Source organism: Myotis davidii, unplaced genomic scaffold, assembly GCF_000327345.1.
Source record: "Myotis davidii unplaced genomic scaffold, ASM32734v1 scaffold989, whole genome shotgun sequence".
Taxonomy (NCBI): domain Eukaryota; kingdom Metazoa; phylum Chordata; class Mammalia; order Chiroptera; family Vespertilionidae; genus Myotis; species Myotis davidii.
Genome location: NW_006299599.1, coordinates 305,707 through 321,713, shown reverse-complemented (window position 1 = coordinate 321,713; position 16,007 = coordinate 305,707). Strand labels below are relative to the sequence as shown.

The 16,007-nt window shown below is 44.6% G+C and overlaps 2 protein-coding genes across 2 annotated transcripts in view; one reads left to right on the top strand and one right to left on the bottom strand.

Moving 5' to 3' along the window:
* AP1AR (adaptor related protein complex 1 associated regulatory protein) overlaps positions 1–12,177 on the top strand; it is a 24,114-nt gene extending 11,937 nt beyond the window's left edge. The window contains exons 5-8 of the mRNA XM_015571521.1: positions 1,544–1,602; positions 2,185–2,258; positions 2,926–3,054; positions 10,455–12,177. Coding sequence (XP_015427007.1) covers positions 1,544–1,602; positions 2,185–2,258; positions 2,926–3,054; positions 10,455–10,732 — 540 coding nt within the window. The 3' untranslated portion in view covers positions 10,733–12,177. The remainder of the gene's footprint in view (positions 1–1,543; positions 1,603–2,184; positions 2,259–2,925; positions 3,055–10,454) is intronic.
* Positions 12,178–13,717: 1,540 nt separating this feature from the next.
* TIFA (TRAF interacting protein with forkhead associated domain) lies at positions 13,718–15,069 on the bottom strand. Its single transcript, XM_006775364.2, has one exon. The coding sequence runs from the start codon at positions 14,989–14,991 to the stop codon at positions 14,422–14,424; it is 570 nt and encodes a 189-aa protein (XP_006775427.1). The 5' UTR covers positions 14,992–15,069; the 3' UTR covers positions 13,718–14,421.
* Between the last annotated feature and the right edge of the window lie 938 nt (positions 15,070–16,007).

Genomic DNA, 16,007 nt, shown 5'->3' with positions numbered 1-16,007 from the left:
ACAAAACCTGGCTGGAGAACCTAGCAAGAGAACATGGACACAGAACCTGGCTGGAGATCCAAACCAGAACTTCGCTGGAGATCCTAGACAGAACTTGGCTGGAGATTGTGGCAAGAGATCCTGGCAAGGCTGCTGATCAACTGAACGCTGTCTCCGTGTAATTCCTTCTTCGCCAACTCCGTCCACACCTATGGGGAACCCCTGGACCTGCTGGGGTTGGACCCCAGCATTATTAGAGAAGGCAAGAGGTTCGCCATACCTTACCAGTGCTCATGGTGTTTGGCAAGCATGTCAAACTCAAAGGCTAACAAGGGCCAAATAAACAAGGCCTGTGGCCCACGGGCTGTGAGTTTGACGTGCTTGGTGTACGGCATTATAATGCCCTGAACTCTGACAGCACCTTCGCGGAGCCTGGCTGAGTGTCCGGAACTGTCCTCAGTGGTTCACAAGTCTTACCTGTTCAGTCCTCACGACAATCCGGGGTGTTAGGTCGTTAGGTGTTAGGTGTTGCTATATGTTGAGCCCCATTTTATAGCTGAGGAAGTGGAGGGACAGAGGTGAGGTACCAGCTGGGATTCTACAGCCAATGGACGCAGAGCCCGAGGTCAGTTCAGCAGACTCGGCCAGCGTCCCACTCAGTGTCTCCCACATGCTCTGCCGAGATGCGCGCACTCTGCCATGCCCACGGCCGGTGCAGAGGTCACGTCACAAACAACGACTATAACTCAGAGAAGCCGAAACGTCGTGCCCGTCACAGGCCGTGGGGTTTCTGTGTGACCTGTCTTTTATCTCACTTGCACACATGTGTTTCAGCCAAATAAGTAATTAGATCACACGGGAATGTCTTTTTTTTTTGGAATTTCTAAATAGTGGGGAAGCTTAAAAATGAACTCACCTCTACTAAGAAATAAAAGTATTTTTCTGGTTGTAATGTAGGCAACTCTTTTTACTGTAATTCTTATCTGCTCGCCTTTTAAAGACAGAAAGCATTGCGTATGCATCACAGACTCCACAGCCTGCACAGCACACACCCACACAGGAAGGCACAGCCCTGGGGGTTTGCTTGGGTGTCACAGCCTCTGTCACAGGTGAACAAACAGGAGTCAGGGACGTGCCAGGGTCACACAGCTGATCACTGTCAGCGCAACCTGCCAGGTCTGCTCGGGCCACGCTGCTTCTCCCCCGAACGGAGCTTCCTGCGCTGTCCACACTGGTCCGTCCTCCCCTCGGCCCTCCAGTCCGAGAAGTCCTCAGGTGTGGGAGGCTGTTAAGGATGTATCTTTTTAAAGTTATTTTTTTAAAACGCTGAATGTTCTGACCACTTAAGGATTAAACACTGATAAATAGAGTGACATTCTAACCATAAATATGAGAATGTAGACGTAACAGTGGTGAGTTTAAGGGGAAAGACTTCAGTAGAATAACTTGCTAAGTTTTTGTGTTTTCTTTTACAAACTACAAAAAAGCGCACCTTGGCGTCGCATGACTGGTCTTAACGCTCTGCTTGTGCGGCAGTGACTTTGTTCCGCTTCGTGTTTCCAAGCAGGAGAGGCCGGGCGCCGTTCCCGGATGCCGCCCCGCCAGCGGAGCTGAGGGCCCCAGGTACGGCCAGCGCGCTGCTCGGGTGAAAGTGTTAGTGTCGCTGCGTGTCCGTGGACACCCTCACCTGCCTGCTCCCCAAAGATCAGTGCTTGTCAAAGACACGCTCTTGCAAGAATGCGAAACATTGCTTTATGTTGGAAAGTGATCGTTTCTCTAAATGGATTCTATGGCAGTTGTAAGAGTGGCCACGTCTTCTATATAGAAACGATGCCACGACACACCGAATGCCTTTGGATGAGCCACGTATGCCTGTTGCTTGTTGGCCCTTAGCCCCGCTGCTCTTACAGTCTGGTCATTTTTGGAAGAGTGTTCCTGCTCCTTTCCCACGCTGCGTTTACACATTGTGAAGTGGGAGTTATGGCTAAGCTCTGGGGATGTGACACCAGAATTAGCCAAAATCTTAGTTTCCATTTAATGCTGACATTAAGGAAATTAAGCCCTGTTGTCATTGTTATTCTAATGGTGCAGTAATTATGAGTTTGTGTGGGACAGATCACCAAGCCAAGCGTCATCGTTAATTTAAACATGCATTATGTTCCGTCTGCTATGAATATAGACAGCAGTTGTTTCACTTTGTTGCAGCTCAGGACCAGAAGACGACTTCGAATCTTGTTTGCGAAACATGAAGTCACAGTATGAAGTGTTTCGAAGCAGCAGTAAGTCTTTAAAGCATTCTGTGTACGTTTCACGTCTCCTTTAGCGCATCGAGCAGGCGATAGTTGGGGGTCCCGGCTCTGTTTCGGGGAACTCCCGCCTTTGGTTCCTGTTGCCCCGATGATCAGTGAGAGTCCTTAATACACAACAGAAGTTGGAGAGAGCAGTCTTGGGCCCTTCCTGCAGATTTCTGTGGGGAGTCAGGGCCTCATGTAGTTCTACTCTGACCCCGGCCTCCCCCAGAAAGAGAAAGGAGAGGTGGGAGCTGTAACTCGGGGTTCCTGAGGGAAAGGCTGCTCTCCATGGTGCAGGGTACACTCCAGGAAGGGCAGCACAGGAGTGTCCCTCTTAATACAGACCGCCTTTTCCACTTTGTTCCCCTTTGTTACGGATTATTATGAATAATACGTAGACTTCATTATATTTGAAAAGTTTATAATTATTTACATTTGCATGTTTGCTGTGCTGCTCAATGGCAGAAACACAAAAAGAAATGGGGGGGGGGCTGTATGTTATTCTAAACAAGCTTACAGATGTAATGGTTTGTCGTTGTTTCTGTAACAATAAAAGGCACAGAAGTGTTTGGGGAGAGATTCCTGCAGAGTAAGTGGTTGTGGTACTGAGTACAGACGACCGATCCCATTTAATCATATTCGGTGTATATTCCAGGACTCTCTTCAGATGCCACCGTTTTGACACCAAATACAGAAAGCAGTTGTGACTTAGTGACCAAAACCAAATCGACGAGTGGAAATGACGACAGCACGTCCTTGGATCTGGAGTGGGAAGATGAGGAAGGTATCTGACGCTCACCGTTCACCTGGCGTGCAGTTTACTCTGTTAATTTATAGAAATCAACTGCTGTTTTACTTTTCCTTTTGATTTAAATTATTTTTTGTTGGAAGTATTACCTGTCTCCTTTTTCCCCGGTTGACCTCTCCCCAGCTGCTTCCCCTCCCAGCACATGTCCCCGCCCCTTACTGGCTGTGTCCTTTGGTTATGCTTATATGCATGCATACAAGTCCTTTGGTTGATCTCTTACCCCTGCCTTCCCTCCCTGGCTTGATGGTTGCTTCTGTGTCTCTGGATCTATTTTAGTTCATCAGTTTATGTTGTTCTTTATATTCCACAAATGAGTGAGATCATGTGATATTTATCTTTCTTCGACTGGCTTACTTTGCTTAGCATAATGCTCTCCAGTTCCATCCATGCCGTTGCAAATGGTAAGAATCCCTTCCTTTTTACCTCAGCGTAGTATTCCATTGTGTAGCTGAAAATAGGGGTGCATATATCCATTCTGATTGGTGTTTCTAGTTTCTTGGGATATATTCCTAAAAGTGGGATCACTGGGTCAAATGGGAGTTCCATATTTAATTTTTGGAGGAAACTCCATACTGTTTTCTACATGGCTGCACCAGTCTGCATTCCCACCAGCAGTGCAAGAGGGTTCCTTTTTCTCCGCAACCTCGCCAGCACTTGTCGTTTGTTGATGGTAGCCATCAACAGGTGTGACATGTGACAGGTGTGAGATGGTACCTCATTGTCATTTTGATTTGCACCTCTTGGATGATTAGTGATTTTGAGCATATTTTCATGGGTCTCTTGACCTTTTGTATGTCCACTGTCAAAGTGTCTATTTAGGTCCTTTGCCCATATTTTGATTAGGTTGTATATCTTCCTTTTGTTAAATTTTGGAGATTAAACCCTTATGGGATGTATCATTGGCAAATATGTTCTCCCATGCAGTGGGCTTTCATGTTGTTTTGTTGATGGTTTCTTTTTCTGAGCAGAAGCTTTTTATTTTGATGTAGTCCCATTTGTGTATTTTCTTCTTAGTTTCCATTGTCCTAGGAGACATATCGGTAAAGATACTGCTACGACATATGTCTGAGATTTGCTGCCTATGGTTTCTTCTAAGATTTTTATGGTTTCCCATCTTATGTTTAAGTCCTTTATCCATTTTGAGTTTATTTTTGTGTATGGTTTACTTTCACTTTTTTGTCCAATTTTCCCAACACCATTTACTGACAAGACTGTCTTGACTCCATCATATGCTCTTGCCTCCTCTGTCAAATATTAATTGAGCATAATGGCTTGGGTTGATTTCTGGGCTCTCTGTTTTGTTCCATTGGTCTATATGTCTATTCTTGTTCCAGTACCAGGCAGTTTTGAGAACAGTGACTTTGTAATGCAGTTTGATATCTGGTATTGTGATTCCCCCAACTTTGTTCTTCTTTCTCAGGATTGCTGCGGCTATTTGGGGTCTTTTTATATTCCATATAACATTTTGGAGAGTTTGTTCTAGGTCTGTGAAATATGCTGTTGGTATTTAATGGGGATTGCATTGAATCTATAGATTGCTTTGGGTAGTATGGACATCTTAATGATGTTGATTCTACCAATCCATGAAGACGGTATATTCTTCCATTTGTTTATGTCTTCCTCTATCTCTTTTTCCAGCGTCCTGTAATTTTCTGAGTACAGGTCTTTTACCTCCTTAGTTAAGTTTATTCCTAGGTATCTTAATTTTTTTTGTTGCAATGGTAAATGGGTTTTTTGTTTTTTTTTTTGTTTGTTTGTTTGAGTTTCTCTTTCTCTGAGTCCATTATCGGTGTATACAAACGCCATAGATTTCGGGGTGTTAATTTTATATCCTGCTACTCTGCCAAATTTATTAAATCTAGTAGTTTTTTGATGGAATCTTTAGGGTTTTCTATGTACAATATCGTCATCTGTGAATACTGACAGTTTTACTTCTTCTTTTCCTATTTGGATGCCTTTATTTCTTCCTCTTGTCTGATCACTGTGAATAGGACTTCCAGAACTATGTTGAATAATAGTGGTGAAAGCAGGCATCCTTATCTTATTCCTGTTCTTAAGGGAAACGCTTTTAATTTTTGCCCATTGAGTATGATGTTGGCTGTAGGTTTGTCATATATGGCCTTTATTCTGTTGAAGTATGATCCCTCTATTCCCACTTTACTGAGAGTTTTTATCAAAAAAGGGTGCTGTATTTTGTGGAATGCTTTTTCTGCATCTATTGATAAGATCTTGTGGTTTTTATCTTTCAGTTTGTTTATGTGATATATCACATTTATTGGTTTGCGAATATTGTACCAGCCTTGCATCCCTAGAATAAATCCTACTTGATCATGATGTATGATCTTTGTAATATTTTGCTGGATCTGATTTGCTAATATTTTGTTGAGGATTTTAGCATCTGTGTTCATTGGGATATTAGCCTGTAATTCTCTTTCTTTGTAGTGTCTTTATCTGGTTTTGGAATTAGGGTAATGCTGGCTTCATAAAAGGAGCTTAGAAATGTTTCTTCCTCTTGAATTTTTTGAAATAGTTTGAAGAGGGTAGGTGTTAGTTCTTCTTTGAATGTTTGGTAAAAATTCACTTATAAATCCATCTGGTCCAGGATTTTTGTTTGCTGGAAGTTTTTAAATTACTGCTTCAATTTCTTTGGTTGTTGGCGTACTCAGGTTTTATCATTCCTCCTGTTTGAGTTTTGGAAGATTGTATGTTTCTAGGAATTTAGCCATTTCACCCAGATTGTACAGTTTGTTGGCAATAGTTGTTCATAGTATTTGCTTGCAATCCTTTTGTATCTATCTCTGTGGTATCCGTTTTTATATCACCTCTTTCACCTCTGATTTTATTTATTTATTTGGGTCCTCTCTCTTTGTTTCTTGATGAGTCTGGCTAAAGGTTCATCAATCTTGTTACCAATCTTGTTTATCTTTTCAAAGAACCAGTTCTTGGATTTGTTGATCTTTTGTACTGGGTTTTTGTTTGTTTGTTTGTTTGTTTTGTGTCTATGTTATTTATTTCTGCTCTAATCTTTATTATTTCCTTTCTTCTACTTCCTCTTGGCTTTTCTTGCTGTTCTCTTTCTAATTCATTTAGTTTTAGGGTTAGATAGTTTATTAGTCCTTTTTCTTGTTTCTAGAGGGATGCCAGTGCTATGAACTTCCCTCTCAGGACTGCTTTCACGGTGTCCCATAGGTTTGGCGTGGTTGTGTGTTTATTTTCATTTGTGTCCAGGAAGTTTTTAATTTCTTGCTTGATCTCATTGGTAACCCATTAATTGCTTAATAACATGCTAGTTAGCCTCCATGTATTTGAGTGTTTTTGAATTTTTTTTATTGTAGTTGATTTCTGGTGTATTAAAGTCCCCTACTATGACTATTGCTGTCGGTCTCTCCCTTAAGGTCCATCAAGAGTTCTTTAATGTCCTTTGGTGCTCCTGTGTTGGGTGCATGTATGTGTACAAGGGTTCTATTTTCTTGTTGAATCATTCCCTTTAGTATTATGTAGTGACCTTCTTTGTCTCTTGTTATGGCCTTTGTTTTGAAGTCTGTTTGGTCTGATAAGAGTATTGCTACTCCAGCTTTATTTTTCTTTCCATTTGCTTGGAATATATTTTTCCATCCCTTCATTTTGTCTCTGTATATCTTTTGTTCTGAGGTGGGTACCATAGACAGCATGTATATGGGTCATGTTTTCTTATCCATTCAGTCACCCTATGACTTTTGATCAGAGCATTTAATCCATTTACATTTAAGTTTATTATTGATAGGTATTTATTGCCATTTTTGTTTTCTTTATGCCTATGATCCTCTCTCTCCTTTTCTTCTTCTTAAAGCAGTCCCTTTAACATTTTTTGCATTGCTGGTTTGGTGGTAATGTACTCCTTTAACCTTTTTTGTCTGGAAAGCTTTTTATTTTGCCTTCAATTTTCAATGATAGCCTCACTGGATACAGTAGTCTTGGATTTAGGCCCTTACTTTTCATTACTTGGAGTACTTCATGCCACTCCCTTCTGGCCTGGAATGTTTCCATTGAGAAGTCAGCTGTCATTCTAATGGGAATTCCTTTGTAGGTGATTTTCTGCCTTTCTCTCTTGCTGCCTTAAGTTTCTTTCTTTTTTTTTTTAACATTTGCCATTTTAATTACGTTGTTGTCTAGGTGTGGGCCTCTTTGGGTTCATCTTGATTGGGACACTCTGTGCCTCCTGAATGTGTATGACAGTTTCCTTCACCAGGTTGGGCAAGTTTTCTGTCACTATTTCTTTAAACAGATTATCTGTTCCTTGCTCACCTTCTTTCCCTTCTGGTATTCCTGTAATGCGAGTGTTGTTGTTACATTTCATGTTGTCCCAGAGCTCTCTTAAGCTATCTTCCTGCTTTTTAATTCTTTTTCCTATTTGCTGCTCTAATTGGGTATTTATTTCTATCCTGTCTTGTCTTTAAAATCACTGATTCGGTCCTCTGCTTCATCCAGTTCTGCTTTTAATTCCTTCCAGTGTGTTCTTCATGTCAGATATATCATTTAGCTTTTCTGTCTGATCCCTGTTAATGGCCTCTGTTTCCCTTCTCATGTGTTGTAATTTGCACTAAGTTCCTTAAGCACCTTTATGATCCTTGCTTTGAACTCTATGTCTGATAGGTTGCTTGCCTCCATCTCACTTAGTTCTTTTCTGGAGAGTCCTTCTTTTCTCTCCTTTAGGAGCTGTTTCTTTGTCTCCCCATTTTTTGTCTCTGTATTTCTTCTATGTATCAGATAGGATGCTATCCCTCCCCGTCTTAGTGGGATGGCCTCATGTAGAAAGTGTCTTGAGGGGTCCAGTGGTGCAGTCTCTTTGTTCCCCTGAGCTGGATGCTCTAGGAATGCCCCTTGTGCACTTTGTTTGGGCTCCCCTGTTGTAACTGGGACTTGATTGTTGATGTCCCAGGTGTGGGAGGACCCCCCCCCCCCCCCGACTTGTGAGGTTCAACCGCAATGTCATCATGCCAGCTGTCCAGTGGTTGGGGCTCCTTACCCCAGAGGCTGGTTCTGCCTTGAATCTCCACCTTGACGGACATGGTTCTGGCTGTACGTCCTTCACCCACAGCTGCTCCCACAGGTGTCAGCTGCAGGCGCTTGGGGTCCTGCCGACTTTTGCCTCCGAGACGTTAACTTTTCGTTTCTTTTTCTTTTTTGTTAATCCTCACCCGGGGACATTTTTCCATTGATTTTTTTTTTTTTTTAGAGAGAGAATGAAAGACAGAAATATCGATGTAAGAGAAACACATTGATTGGTTGCCTCCTGCATGCACCCTGACCAGGGCCCAGGCCCAGGGAGGAGCCTGCAACCAAGGTACATGCCTTTAACTGGAATCTAACTCAGGACCCTTCCATCCACAGGCCAACGCTCTATTCACTGAGCCAAATCGGCTGGGGCTTAAATGTTAATTTTTCAATCTAAGGGTTTTGTAATCTAGCCCATTGAGCCTCAGTCCAGGAGAGCGGCTGCCCCCTTGTGGGCAACCTAAAGCCAGCAGTTAATGACCTTGGTTCATGATCAAGGGCAGTTTGTAGCTCTGGTATAAAAGCTGTGACACAGACTCGAATTTGATTTTAGCTGCATGTCTTCCTGCTGTGGTGCTTTAGGCAGATTTCTCTATCTCTCCAAGCTGCAGTTTGTTTACCTAAAAGGGAGTAATAAACCTACTTTAAAGAGTGACATTCCCTGATTTGTCCTCACTGCCTGGCACATAATAGGCAGTTGGTAAATATTTGAAAAAAAAAATGAAGGCATTCATGTTGTGAAGATTAAATACAATTTCTATAAAAGACCCAGTACAGGGTGTTACAAATAGTAAGTACTCAAAATTATACCTAAAATGTTGATTTGTTTTTAAAAAGACTATTCCATTGCATAAAGCCCAAGTTTTCATTTTAAGAAATAAATAATCCAAACAGAAGAACCAATTATAGAACATAGGACTTTAAGAAAAATAATAATCATTAAATTATTCATAGGGTTTTGGGAAGGAATGGACCTTAGATATCCTCCCATAGAAGTCTTTTGTTTTATTAATAAAGAAACAGGTATGTCAGCACTCGAATAATTTTACCAAGAATTGCTTTAACTTTGGTCTTCTTCTCAGCTAAGTACTGTTTCCCTATTCCTGTACTGAGGTTATTGCATATTTGAATTCCAATCAGCAGACTTTAAGTTTATTTTTATTTTAGCATCTTGTTCAATTTGACCCAAAGCCTTTCAGTTATTTTAATTCCTATTCTGTCTTCCATGCTGTACGCTAATCAGATTTGTAGGTAACATGACTTTGGAGATCGTTATTCAGGTCATTAACTGGATTATTATCACCTAGAATCATGAACCAGCGAGGTCAGGGCAGAGCCCACTAGGAGCCTGCTTGTGGGCCGATACGCAGTCCAGCTTCCTTTGGCCCAGTCATTCCATCAAATGCAAACCCTCAGGGCGATGTTAGCAGCAGCTCATGTTTATGTCTTGTCTATAGAAATGACTTGCTCTGCTATGTTGAGTCTTGGTGATTTTTCATGAGTGACAGACAACACTGATATGTATTTAAATGTTTTTCTCTTACCATAGGGTTTGATTCGTTAAGGTCAAAAAACAAAATTATTGACTGTTCTTAGGGAAATTTTCTTAAAATCCCTTTTCTAGTTCTAGATGTTAATTCTTTTACTTATGTTCGTCCTACACTTACAAATTTGAATTTGTCTTCCCTCCCTCGCTTCCTTCTGCCAATAAAATGACATTGTTTTTCTCCCAAGAATATGGGACTTTCCATTTACTGGCCAGTTTCTTTCTGTTCAGAATGAGGTGTAGTCCCTGGCCCGCCTCTGCTGGGTTGCATGGCAGAGCCGGGAGCCCGGCTTGGAGCCCTGACACAGGCCCCTTCTCCTTCCTGCCAGGTTCCCAGCTGTGAGCAGAGCAGGAGAGCCGTGCGTAATACACGTCAACATTGACGGGAACTAGGCAGTGCTGGGCCGGGATGTTGTCATTATTCTTGGAGCCCCTGTTCCCTCCGGGAAAGGAAGGTATCACCCGGGGAGGAGAGGATTGGCAGTGCACGGGTTTTTCCGTATATGACTAATAGCCATTAGGTCCTCCGTCCATTCTGTGTGATTTATGGCTCCTCAGACATTTCATCTCCTTAGGTGGTCACGTTGCGTCCCAGCTGCCCTTGGGTGAGTGCATTTCTCTAAGGCGCGCTCCAGGGTGAGACGCGCATGATCCGTGAGAGGCCTCCATGGTGCTGGCTCTGTAACTCACAAATAGGGTCTGATTGTTAGATACAAACTAGACTGTTACCCTGGGAAGTCTTTTCATGTGGCTTTTTCACCTTCGCTGAGATGTTTAACACCTTGGCCCCATCCAGGCATGAATCGGATGCTCCCAGTGCGCGAGCGCTCTCGGACGGAGGAGGACATCCTGCGGGCGGCGCTCAGGGGCGGCCGGAGGCCCGGGAGCCACGCCGCGTCCGCCTCCGACGACTCCAATGGGCTGGAGTGGGAGAGCGACTTCGTGAGCGCCGACGTGGACGACAACGGCAACTCCGAGTTCTCTGGCTTCGTGAACCCCGTGCTAGACCTGTCGGAGCCCGGCGGGCAGCCAGTGGGCGGAGAGCCACAGACGCGAGGGGGTCAGATCTTGTGACCCAGCTTGGCAGGTGGGACCCAGTGTAACCCCAGCGAGAACGTGTAAATCATGCTGAGCCTTGGCATCGGAGGTGGGAGCCGTATACATGCTGTCGGAAAGGACCGGAGATGGGCTGGATCTGAACTGCTTCAGAACAAGTGCAATTTCAGCATCTGCCTTCGTTTTCAAAACAAGTTCATGGTTCTGTCACGGTATCAAGTACATTCCCGTTTGCAGTCTGTAGGTGTTCTTTTTAGGATAGCTTTGTTGGTTTACTTAGTGTGTCTGCAGAAGCTTATTCAGTGACCGACTGCAAGTGTTAAGGCTTTGGGTGTTACGCTCAGCAGACAGAGGGAGCAGAGGATGGAGCGCCCAGCTCAGACTCAATGCCGGTCCCGCTCCGCATGCCTGTCCCGCAGCTCACTCACCACCTGGTCGTAGCGGTTACTCCAGGAGGCGACTCGAATGCTCACGTGTCATTCTCTGTCCACACTGACTGCACATCCACGTAGGAGATGACAGGACAGAGGAAGCTTCCCGAGTTGGAACACTTGAAGTTGGTGATCAGGAGTAATTGAAGATGAATGTTCACTTCCTTTTACATGCGCTACACATGAATGTTGACTTTAGTTGATATATTAAATTTCTAGATGTCTTTTTTATTTCCAGTGACTGGTCTTAGAAAGATCTTATTCTCTGCATCATTTAATAAGAAAGGAAAACCTAACAAGGAAATACGGGTATTTCAGAGTAAATAAATCCTTTCTGGTGTGAAAGGATCTGTGGATTTCTATTGAGTTTCCTTTGCCTTGTAATTCAAGGTGCACTAATGGGCTGGAATTAAGTCCATCAATAAATACAATTCCTCTTTGTGGTGGACAGTGAGCTCTTTCCTCTCAAGGTTAGGCACCAACTTCAGAGGCCAAGGAGACGCCTAGTGGCTTGTCTGGATTTTGCTGAGAATTGATGTGATTTCAGTCAGCAAACTTGATTTTTTCCTCAGTGCTTTTTCCTTTTCTTTTTCTTGCGACAATGACAGTGCATGTTCTCAAGACGATAGGAAGGCCCAGGTGTAAATAGCGACTCGGATTCTTTCTGCACTTAACGCATCACGTGGTCCTTTCAGTGTCTGAGCTGCTCGGCAAGGGCATCTGTGGTTCTGTCACTTTATCTCATAGACCTACACACGACACTAAGTATGTAGACATGTTCGGTAATGCTTTTGTTTATGTCTGTGTTCGCATAATTTACGTTGTAGCTATGTCATGGGAAATATTTTAAAGGTAATCTATACTCACACTGCCTGTTATGCTTTTTGAAGTTTATATACATCTGATGTATATTCTTTGTTTGGCATAGGCTACAATTGTAATTTTTTTGCATTTTGTTCATAAAATATTTTTTGGAGGAATGGCAGCTTGTTGAGGATTGTGAATAAACACATTTTTACATTTAAAAACTAATTTTAAAAATTGTTTTATTCCATAAACATGCCATAATTATTTTTTTTTATTTTTTTAAAATTTTTTTAATTGTTTAAGGTATTACAAATAGTAGTACATATGTCTCCTAACAGGCAGTGACCCTGACTTCTGACAGTTATTTTATTAAATCTGCTATGAAGACAAAAAGTAGTAAATTAGGAAAGCTGGCTGGAACTAAACTTGAAAATGTTTGTTTTACCTGCTATGAAGAGGATATTAAATTTTTTGTTGTTGTTAATCCTCACTTGAGAATATTTTTCCATTGATTTTTAGAGTGAGTGGAAGGGAAGGAGAAGCAGAGAGAGACATCGATGGGTTGCCTCCCACATGTGCCCTTGACCAGAATTGAATCCAGGACCTTTCAGTCTCCAGGCCGACACTCTGAGCCCAACTGGCTAGGGCTGATTTCTTTATGTTTATTAAAAACACTGGAAATAATTGATTTTTCAGCAAATATTGGAGAATCTACTGTGTCTGGTAGGGTAAGCGTGGGAACATCGCATTGAAAAGTTTCTGTTTTGTTTACCTTCTGGCAAGAGAGACAGACATTAACAAGTAATTGGGAAGTCACAGATGACAGCAGGAGATACACTGGATGACAGACAGGGCAGCAAGGGGACGAGGGACTGGGTTTGACAGGTCAGGAGCCCTCTCTGAGGAGACGGCCTTGGACCTGAGGCACTGGAGCAGGACCAGCCAAGGCAAAGGCCTGGGAAGCATGTGATAAGCAAAGGGAACCGAATGTGCAAGGGGAGGTGGGAGGGAGTTTGTATGTTCCAAGCATAAAAGACCACTTGGCCAGTCATGTGAGGCCTGTAGGCATGGAGAAAGATGGGTTTTAAAAAAACAAAACGTATTTTTATTGATTTTAAAAGAGAGGAAGGGAGAGGGAGAGAGAGAAACATAGATGAGATAGAAACATCAGTGATGAGAATCATTCATCAGCTGCCTCCTGCACGCCCCACACTGGGGATCAAACCCCCAGCCTGGGCATGTGCCCTGACCAGGAACCAACCTCCTGGTTCATAGGTCAGCGCTCAGCCACTGAGCCACGCCGGAGGGCAAGGTGAGTTTTACTTGATGTAGAACAGGAAGCTGGAGGAACAGTGAGCACATGGGCATTTCTGAAAAAGTGCTGTAGCCGCTGTGCAAGCGGGTTGTAGAGGGCACCCCTCATGGGACACGGTGGGGCCGGGGCGGGAACAGCTGTTGGAACGCAGAGCAGACATGGGTAGGAGAGGGGGGTCAGAGACAGCTTAGCTGCAGTACCTCCTACCAGCACCCTGCTCGGCAGTCTCGAATGGCACCTGCGGAGAGCTGACTGGTGGAGGGCGGGCCGCTGGCCCTTCGGAGGTCGGGTTCTCTGATCGATCCTGGCACCCAATGGCCCTGGGTCAGCACACGGGAGTGAGGAGGGGAGGAGAATGGCTCTGACACGTGCGGGCAGAGCTGCGTGTCTGAGTGCACAGCCCCGGGCTTGGCCGCACTGGCCCTGTCCATAGAGTTTCCAAGAAAATGGTTCGAGAATTAAACAGATTTTATTAGGTGCGTAGGTGCTGTTGACATTTGGAATTCGTGGAATTAAACATTTTAATAGGACATAAAGATCAGTTTAAAATTGGGTAAGAAAACTGAAACATACTTCTGCATCTAGCACAGTGGTTCAATAAAATGTTTTAAGTGCTGTTTTTAGGTGCTGATTACAGACAAGAATTATTCTTGAGAATTATTTTTATTCTTGAGAACAGACACATACTATAATCCCATCGGTCAGAAGTCAAGGTATTAGCTCAGATAAGCTCCCACATTAAAGCCACAGCGATGCGCAGACATTAACACATGCTCCCCTCCAGGCCGGTGCCCAACAACCAGCAGGCTGCGTGCGGCACTGGCAACCATCTGCCCGTAGCCGTGGCCTTAAAACCAGTGGCTGCTGTGAGGTGATGTGACCTAGAGGCGGTTCTTACAAAACAAAGCACAGGACTAAAGAGAAAACACGACGACCCTATTGGTCATCACTCCATCACCATACGCATGTGACGAACCCTCAGCACGTCCAGCCATGCACCAGGCAACTGAGACGGTGCCGCCCACGAATTACAGGCTTCGGAACGGCAGCCCTGGGTCCGACTCCACGGCATCAGCAGGTGACAGCCGGGCTGCAGGTAAAGGCAGTCAGTGGCGTCCGCAGAGCGCTCCGTCCGCCTCTGCTCTTGCCTGTGGCTAATATTCATTCTCGTCCATTTCCCTCGGAGAAGCACTCAGGGACGTGCTCTGGGTGCACCAGGACAAGGACTTGCAGAACTCGGGGGTGGGCCTGCCTGCGGGCCAGTCGTGTTCCTGCAGGAGAGGCCTGGGGGACATAGCGAACAGTGTCTCGAAAAACTCCAGGGACTCCCCGTCTTCCTTCTCCACCAGGAGCTGGTACTCGCCAAAGCGGACCATGCACCTGTAGGGCAGCTCCGCTTTGTTCAGGTAGCCCAGCTCCTTGCTGTCCACCAGCAGGCTGGTCTTCCTGCTCATGTTCTTAATCTCAAAGGAGAGCACGGAGCTGCCGAACTTTTTAAACAGCTGCAGGGAGAACTGAACTCGCGAAACCTGCTTGTCCTGAAACGTGTAGCGACAGATGGTGGAATTTCGGCCAAATTTCACCACTTCGCTGGACGGGAGCTTCTCTGGGTGATAGAACCTTATCGATTGGAATATCCCATTTTGCATCTGGCCAGGATGGTAAATGGTGACCCGCAGACTCGTCACGGTCTCTTCTGTGTCCGCGTCTTCGAAACTGGACATGGCGGCGGCAGCACCTGCCTGCAAGTCAGCAGCACATTAGCTCATGTCCCACTCTGGGCACCGAGACCTTTTTTTAAATATATACATATATTACACACACACACACACTAGAGGCCCGGTGCATGAAATTCACCGGGGGGGTAGGGGGGGGTGTGCCTCAGCCGAGCCTGCACCCTCACCAATCCGGGACCCCTCAGGGGATGTCCCTCTCACAATCCAGGACTGCTGGCTCCCAACCACTAGCCTGCCTGCCTGATTGCCCTTAACTGCTTCTGCCTGCCAGCCTGATCACTCCCTAACCACTCCCCTGCCAGCCTGATTGACGCCTAACTACTCCCCTGCCAGCCCAGTCACCCCCAACTGCCCTCCCCTGCTGGCCTGGTCACCCCCAACTGCCCTTCCCTGCCAACCCTCTTGTGACCACATGGGGGCGGCCATCTTGTGTGAGGATGTGATGGTCAATTTGCATATTACCTCTTTAATATATAGGGTTGATTGATTTCAGAGAGGAAGGGAGAGGGAGGGAGAGATAGAAACATCGATGATGAGAATCATTGATAGGCTGCCTCCTGCATGCCCCACATTGGAGTTCACAACCCAGTATGTGCCCTGACCAGAAATTGAAACATGACCTCCTGGCTCACAGGTCGATGCTCAACCACTGAGCCACGCCAGCTGGGTGAGGCAATGAAATCTTGATTCTCATATTTGATGAAAATCTTCTGACAGGTCATTTAGATTTTAAGTTAAGAAAACAATACATAGAATCCTTTCAATTATACATGAAATTGTATACCAAGCTCTGTGAATTGGTGTTACCCTTTTCCTATCTCTTTTTCATTTCTAGTTTGATAAGACCATACATGTAATCCAACAACAAAAGGAGTAATTATTGATAATAAAGTGGTTTTGGGGGGCATAACAAAACCCCAGTTTCCTTCTCATTTAAATAGAGCTGCTGGGGCCCTGACAGCGGGGAAGCTGTGCTTAAAAAGGGAATCGGGAATAAGGGGTCT